Source organism: Seriola aureovittata, chromosome 1 (genome assembly GCF_021018895.1).
Source record: "Seriola aureovittata isolate HTS-2021-v1 ecotype China chromosome 1, ASM2101889v1, whole genome shotgun sequence".
Classification (NCBI taxonomy): Eukaryota; Metazoa; Chordata; class Actinopteri; order Carangiformes; family Carangidae; genus Seriola; species Seriola aureovittata.
Window position 1 is genome coordinate 2079149 of NC_079364.1, and position 8575 is coordinate 2087723.

At 37.0% G+C, this 8575-nt stretch overlaps 1 protein-coding gene across 1 annotated transcript; it reads left to right on the forward strand.

Annotated features, from left to right (window-relative positions):
- The first annotated feature begins 3105 nt into the window (after positions 1-3105).
- On the forward strand, positions 3106-8575 carry LOC130169539 (up-regulator of cell proliferation-like). The gene is made up of 4 exons (XM_056376389.1): positions 3106-3133; positions 4068-4280; positions 4314-6729; positions 8029-8575. The coding sequence occupies exons 1-4, from the start codon at positions 3106-3108 to the stop codon at positions 8573-8575; spliced, it is 3204 nt and encodes a 1067-aa protein (XP_056232364.1).

The following is an 8575-nucleotide window of genomic DNA, read 5'->3' on the forward strand; positions in this document are numbered from 1 at the left end:
ACAAAGTACAATCCTTAAAACTAAAATTAAAACAAAACATCTTTAAACAAAACAAAATTTAAACGTGAAAGAATTTTTCAAATACAAATGCAAACTCCGATGAAGACCAAAATAATACAGGAACTGATCATATTAAAGCATTTAACTGAACAATCAGTCAAAGGATCAATATGCCTACTTTTTTAAAAATGATCAACTTTGCTGAATCATTATCTTTACTTAGAATTAATATTTTGTGATATTTCTTGTTGATTTCTTAAAAAATTTTAGATTTTCTCATTTTGCATTTACTTTTCTATGTGCATAAGAGTAGGTGTGCACATTGTGATGATGATGATGATGATGATGATGATGATGATGATGATGATGATGAAGATTTACTGCAGAGACCCAGTAAAAAAAGAGATGCTTTATATTCGATATGTTAGCACGGTTTTAGCTTCATTTGGCTTTCTCATGCTTATTTGCAAAACGATGTTTTAAAATTATGTGTATGCTACCAATATTGATACAATTGACTTTTGGTGGTGAGTTGTTTTGTTTTTTACACGGATGATAATAAGTTGAACAAACCGCAAAGAAGTTGAAAACACAGAAACAGATACTTAGACTTTTTATTTGTTTTATTCTTTTAAGATGTTTATCAAACTAACACAATGAATGTGGTGCACAAAAATGATGACTAAGTAATATGACCATTGACACTATATAATGTTCCCAATTAAATTTTTACAGCTTTATCTTTTAACTGTACTTGTACTCTACTGTAATTAATATGTGCTTGAAGAGTAAAAGAAATCAGCATTAGTTGAAATGTATACATGCACGTAACGCAGATACTGTGGCATCCTTTCATGTGTTCTAAATGATAAATATATTATTTTCACTCTTTTAGACAGATGATGTGTTCAATAGCAACAAATCCAAATAGCTGGATATAGTTTTGTCATATCTGATTTTTATGTATTGTTTGTTCTTTTTGGGGTTTTTTGGTGATTACAAACATTTTTTTATCACTGTTGATGATGATGTTGAAGTACAAAGGCCATGACCGACAGAAATTTTTTCCTGTTTTATTTCTAATTTGTACATTAAGAAAATATTTATTTTATTATATTTATTTAATGTGTATTTGATAAGTATACATATAATATAATATATATAAGAAATGTATATGTTGATGCAACTAATTTGATAGTGATGTTTGAATATTAACTAATCAGTTGAACAGTAGGTAATAATGTGATATCTGATTGGCAACTGTTTTTCAGTCAGGTGACTGAAGTTGAAAAACTGGAAACTATGTCATATTTGTGAACATTTTCTGTGACTTTTTTCTCTTTTTCAAGTTGATATATAGTCAAAACCTTTGACTGGTACTGTACATTAAAGCCATGTGCATAATCTTTGTAATAAATATGTTAAAAAGTAAAGCTTAAAGTGGCTATGATAAATACTTTCATTACAATGTTTCATATGTAAAGACTGTGATGATGTAAAATATGTCTTTAACCTTTCTGAGTTTCAACTATCTGGTTCACAGATATACTGTTCTGGTTCACTCTTGGTCTTCTAGCATTGTTTTTGGTCATTGCAGGCAGCTAGTTTCAGAGAAAAAGCTCTGATAAAGCCACTCTACACTACCTTTTCAGCAGTAAACATATTCTCCCTCACTGGTTGGTAGAGACCAAAAACCATGCTTAAAGAGAGCAAATGTTTTTTGGACTGGTAAATGCTGGATGTGAAAACAAGCAATTGTCTGCTATCATTTTCAACATATCAACTTAAAATATGGGGCACGTTCAAAAGAGCTGGTTTTGACTCTTAACGTTAACTCTGAACTTTGATTGGACTAATCCTGAGATGGAGAAGCTAGAAAAGTTATATGTGTGCCTGGTGATTGAAAAAAAGTTATTTATGGAGCTCCATTCTATGATTCCCCATGGCAAAGGTTTAAAAAGAGAAGAGCCTCGATTTTAATCCAGTGGAGCTAAGAATAATATGGTATAATGCACATTTATTTTCTAATAATAATTAAGACAGCAGTAGCAGTGAATTGAGTTGGAGTGAAAAAAAGAACCAATACGTTGAGACTTACATTTTATTCAACGAAGTTCACTCATTCATTATTGAGCAGACTTGAATTTTGTTATTTGGTGATAAAGTACTGAAATCCTACTGTTTGTTAAAGTTTTAAGCAAATTTTTTCAGCTGTAACCTGATGGGGACAAAAAGCTGCTGGTAGCGGAGGATAGAATCAAAAAGATAAGACAAAAGCTTATTTATAGACCTATGATTACAACTTCATAGTCTAACCCAGTAATAATGATTTGGATGATGTGCAGTTTAAGCGTCTTGGTTCAAACTGAGTTTTTATACATCTATTTTGCATTGAAAAATCTTGCTCAACAGCATTTAATGATGCGTAGTAAATTTAGACACAGTCAAATTATGTTAAAACATGTTAAGACCTTGTGCAAAAACTTTGAAACTAATTTTAATCCAGTTTCTAAATCTTAAAGTCTTTTCAGCTGCACTAGTCATTCTCACAATCTAAATATCACAGTCTGTCAGTGTGATTTTTTTTATTTTTTACCAGTGGCTAATGCATTGTCAATGTTTCAGTGGAGGGAAGTGTTTGACAACCTGACAGCTGCCTCAATATTCATAGAGTCACAGGGCTCTATCTTACAACAGGCGCAAAGTGCAAAACAAGTGTCTTTGCTAGTTTCCCACCAGCGCAGTTGTCATTTTCCCCTCCAGTACTCTTGCACTTGCACCTATCTGTGTCTCATGGGCGTGTTAGTCTTAAAATTAGGTCATCAGTTGCATTGTTGGCGCACTGCTAATTTGAGGCGGCAGAAAGTGATTGTGCATTTTACCCGCAAAAACCTGGTCTTAAGTCAGTGGCGCAGTATTTCACTGTTATTTTAAGCAGCATCAAAAATATATTCAGTTAAAAGACTTAAGAAATGGGCAGTGAATTCAGTGACAAATGGATTGATAAGTATGTATTTTTATGGGACTTGTTCTGTCAAACTGAAACCTAATACATTTGTGTCTCTAGGTTCTCAAGAGCAGGCAAATGAAGAGCAGAGTCAGACAATGGACAAAGAGGGAAATAAGCCCGCAGGTACAAACCCATGAACCTATGCAAATTATGTATATTTCTTTTTTTTAAAGTATATTTTTTTGGGCTTTTTATGCCTTTATTGGACAGGATAGTAGAGAGACAGGAAATGGGGAGGCAGAGAGGGGGAATGACATGCAGTAAAGGCCGTCCGATGCGGGACTCGAACCGGGGCCAGCTGCAGCGAGGACTGTAGCCTCTACACATGGAGCGCCTGCTTAGACCACTACGCCACACGACGCCCCAAATTATGTATATTTCAATCAGATATAATGGTAACTTAGTTGATATGAATGTAACAAACAGTTACACAGTTGGATTTGATGGAAAAGGCTCTGCGGTTTGAGGTAACTCTCAAAGAATCCAAGCAGCTATGACGATTCTGCTGAGAGAGCTAATCCCCGTTCACACATACATGAACGTGAATCTGAGTTAAATCAACAACGTGGAATACTACTGTATATAAGGAAGAGGTTGGGGTGGTGGAGGGAGCTGCAGCAACAAGTTGGTATGAGTGTGATCATTACAGTAATACTGCAGTCAGACCACTATGGAGGTCACTATGGTCTGGACTGTGAACACAGCAGTATTATTTTTGTTGCCTCCCATAAATCTTTGCCTAAAATCCTGTCTCTAAGATCTGCAGTCAGTTCCTTCCATCTCATGGCTGGATTTTTGCTCTGATATGGATTGTCACCTGCGAGACCTAATATAAACAAAAGTATGCCTTTCCAAATCATGTCCAGTCAATTAAATTGATTGAATGAAATTGTAATAAATTAAAATTAAAATTAAAGTATACAAACATTTCATGTTAAAGCGAAATGTGAGGTATTTTGTCATATATATACAGTATAAAGGCTGTATATGTATATATACACATACACGTATATACATACATGTTATCCATTTCTAAAAAATATCCTCTCTTTGACAGCACTGTGGGACTTTCTATCTAAAGTTGGACTGGAGAAATTTTATCCTAACAAACTTACTCTTCATTCTTTCTTGGAGATCAACAAAAGCAACATATATGAAGAAGCTGTTGAATCAGTTGAGAAAATACCATGGTGTTTTCTCAGAAAACTATTTCAAGTCAATGCAAAATGCAGGAGTTTGACAAATGTATCGAACACTGTTGAGGAAAACAGTAATCTCTTTGACCAAGACCATCACATTGCAGATGACGCTGCAGAAGATAATAGGGTTAACCCTCTCGACCTCATAGTTGCACTCTTCCTTTGTGCTGACAGCTTCTTGCAACAAGAAATGGCCCTCAAGATGTCAATGTGCCAGTTTCCTGTCCCTCTGCTGTTGCCCCATGGTAATAGGAGTCAGTGTACCTTGATGCTGTGGGCTCTGAGAGACATCGTCAAAGAGTGGCGTCCACATGATTTGTCTGAATCAAGAGGATTTGTTGAAGAAAACATTGTTCAAGCAAATGTACCGTGCTATTCCTTTGTCAGACTGAAGAACTGCAGCTTATCAAAGTCCCAGATTCTGAATCATGTTCTCAGTCGTGGACAACAGAATAACAATATCTTCATACACAGAGAAATGGAAGGAGGAGCAGATGAAAGACAAATTTCAAATGGATTGGTGGAGGTTTACTGGTACCTTCCCTGTGGTACTGAAAATCTGGACATATTTCCAAAACCAGTCGCCATTGTGAATTTGCGAGGAGAGATTTCTGAGTCACTCACACAATTCAACTTTCTTTTTCAAGTGTCAACAGCTACATTTGTATTCCTGGACAAAGTTGAAGAAAATGAGCACAGGATTCTGACTTCTCTTCAAGATGTGAAATCCAAACTCTGTGTCGTTTTTAATAAAGGGAATGGTAGAGAGGACACGATTTCTGTAAAGACATTGTTGGATGAATTACAGCTAAAAGAGAGCGTGAAAACGAAACACTCAAGGATAAATGTTGCAGAATTTTCTAAGACACTTTGTGCGACCATCAAGACATCCCTTTTAGATGTTAAAACCACTGTGAACACTGAAAATATGGTTGACAGAGCTGTTGAACTTGGTTTGTCTGTGGATGAGTGCAAAAGCAAAGACCAAAAAAAAGCAGTTGAGGAGTTTGTGAAAGAAATCGTTGAGCAGACCACACCATCCTATAAAAAACAACATTTCCCATTGCAAAGAGAAAACTGGATAAGACTATCACAGTTAGACAAGGAAAAATGTAGGTTAAAGGAAGATGGCAGCCTACAAGAGGAAGAAAACAAATCTCAGCTACATGAAGAACAAGAAATCAGGAATGAGCACAGTGAACACAAGCAATCTACAGCTATGAAGAGTTTTATTGAACATTTGTCCAAAAGTGACAAAGAGGAGAGAGATTTTTTTCTCAAGTGGTTGAAACTCAATCTTAACGCTCATTCAAGAGCAAGAGTGTCTGACCTGCGTAAGAAATTCAAAGAACAATGGATGAAGAAAGATGTAAAACTCATGGCAGAGGTAGATCAAGCATTGTTGGATAGCTCTTTAGGAATAGAGCATTACATGAGAGAGATGGGACTGATCTATGAGTTCTCCATTATCAGCTCAACAAAACCTGCAGATGAAATATCTCATCTCCCTGCTTTGGCAGCTGAAATGCTGTTGGATGGATATCCTTTAGAGCTCTTGGATGGAGAGGCTTCCAATATCCCAGAGAGGTGGGTGACAGATGTGCTGATGGAGCTTCACAAAAAGGTTGGGCAGAAGAGCAGACTGTTGGTACTGACTGTGTTGGGTGTTCAAAGTAGCGGGAAGTCAACACTCCTCAACACCATGTTTGGTGTGCAGTTTCCTGTCAGCAGCGGCAGATGCACAAGAGGAGCTTTCATGCTATTCCTCAAAGTTGGAGAGGATTTGAAAAGTGAGTTAAATTGTGACTTTATTGTCGTCATTGACACAGAGGGTCTAAAGTCTCCTGATTTAGCACAATTAGAGGACAGTTATGAGCATGACAACCAGCTGGCAACCTTCGTCATTGGCTTGAGTGATATCACCATTATCAACATTGCAATGGAAAACTTGAATGAAATGAAGGATGTCCTGCAAATTGCTATTTACACATTATTGAGAATGAAGAAAACCGATAAAAGGCCAGTAGTTCATTTTGTTCACCAAAATGTTGCTGGAGTTTCAGCTCATACAAAGATCATGACTGAAAGAAAACATCTCTTTGACCATCTCAATGAAATGACACAAATTGCAGCTGAAATGGAAAAGCAGCCTGGTATTAAAGCACTCACAGATGTGCTAGACTATGATATAGAGAAGAACAACTGGAACCTCCCAGGACTCTGGCATGGAAACCCACCAATGGCACCAGTGAACACAGGTTATAGTGAAGCTGTGGTAAATTTCAAGAAAAATCTTTTGGAGACGGTAAAAAGTGACACAAGAGATGAAGTCTCACAGATCCCAGAGTTTCTAGAATGGATGAGAAGTCTCTGGAAAGCAGTGAAATATGAGAACTTCATCTTTAGCTTCAGGAATACTCTTGTGTCGCATGCTGTCAACAGCCTTTGCAAAGAGTACACCCAGTGGCAATGGGACTTCATAAAAGAGATTTGCTCCTGGCAGAAAGAAGCAATAGAACAGTTAAAAATGCACAATGAGACTGACGTCCAAACTTGGAACAAAGTGATTGAATCAAAAAAATCGGAGGCTTCAGAAAAAATTGAAACACAAGAGAGAAACATTAAGGGAAAACTTGACTACTACAGAAGAAAGGACAGACAAGCAAATCTGATCGAGACCTACATCAAAGATGTTTATCAAAACATCAACAATCTTTCAGATGAAATCAAACATTCTCTGAACAATGGACTGGATTCAACCCTTGTGTTAAGAAGACAAGTTGAAGAAACACAAATGGGACAATGGTTGATGAATTGCCTGAAAAACTGTAAACACTGCACGTTGTCTGATGAACAACTGACAAAGGAGTTTGAAAAGATTTGGCCTGGAGTTTTCAGGCAGGTTATGCATAATACTGCAAGTCTACAAAAAATTGGTGAGGTTTCTTTTGAGGTCAAAACTGAACATCAATTAAACAGCAAAAATGACAGAACAGAACGGCAGAAGTTAGAGAGTATTATTCAGTCTTGTACACAGTTTGTACTTGATAAAGCACAGACAAACGCAGATTACAATGATGGATTTACAATAGAGCTACTGGAAAAAATACACAAATCCCTTCAAGAAACCTGCAAGCATTGGCAAAACAAGTTTGAGATTGATCTGAAACTACACATGTGTGGCCTTCCATCAAGAAAATTCATGCAGAAAAACATCTTGTTAAATATCGATCCCAAACATCAGCTGGAGAAAAAGAAGACTCAGTACCTGTCAGATTTTCTTGATTTGTACAAAGAGAGAGATCACTGCCAACGTAAAGCAACTGATTTTGTCCAGTTTTGTATCAAACCTGCTGTGGAAGAGTACATCAACAGATCTTTGGGAATAGACATTGCAGAGGAAATTTTGACAAGTTGTCATTCATCAAAGTACAGTTCACGTTCATTTTTCCAGTACAGCATTTTGAAAGAGTTGCTGCAAAAGGAAAACTTCAATAGCTTTGTCAAGTACATTGATAACTATGAAAAATATGTAAAGGGTTGGATATTTGAACAAATTCAGCAAAAGATGTCAGAGGACAACACTATGTGCAAACTGAAGAATAAGAATCTACAGGTCATAGTTAAAAAAATCACAGAAGCAATGGAACGGGCCTCAAAAGGAGAAGATGGTGTTCCACTGCCAGATAACAGAGAAAGCATCACAGAACTCATCACCAACATGCGCAAATATTTGAGTAAAGACATCTCAATTTCAGTGGAGGCTGAAAAAACCACTTTGTTTCAAATCCAAAGCACATGCCATCCATTTATCAACAGCCTCAGGGCCTCAATAGAGAACTTAAAGGAAGAACTTCAGGAGGAATTCTCAAACACTGACAACATCACTGAGACTCTGAACAAGCTTCCTGTCAAACCACAGGATGAGCTTTTCAAGCGGGTGTTTGGTTGTGGACACCAGTGTCCATTTTGTAGAGTTCCCTGTGAGGCTGGAGGCAAAGAACACAAGAAACATCATGCAGCTGTTCATCGGCCACAAGGTGTTGGTGGAGGTATTAATGATGTCAATAAAAAGTTAAGTGAAACACTGTGTACAACTAATGTGCACAGTCAATGTGAATTCAGTTGCACAGAAACTAACTGGGAGTGGCATCCTTTCAAAGACTACACCAAATACTATCCAGACTGGCACATTCCTCCAGACCCCACCGTAGAGGCATCTGACTACTGGAAGTATGTCCTGGTGCAATATAATGACAAATTTGCTCAAAAATTCAAGGCCTTGCCAGCTGATGTTCCAGAGGTCTGGAGGAGCATCACAAAGCAACAAGCACTGAACGGTTTGAAAGATACCTTCATAAAGTAA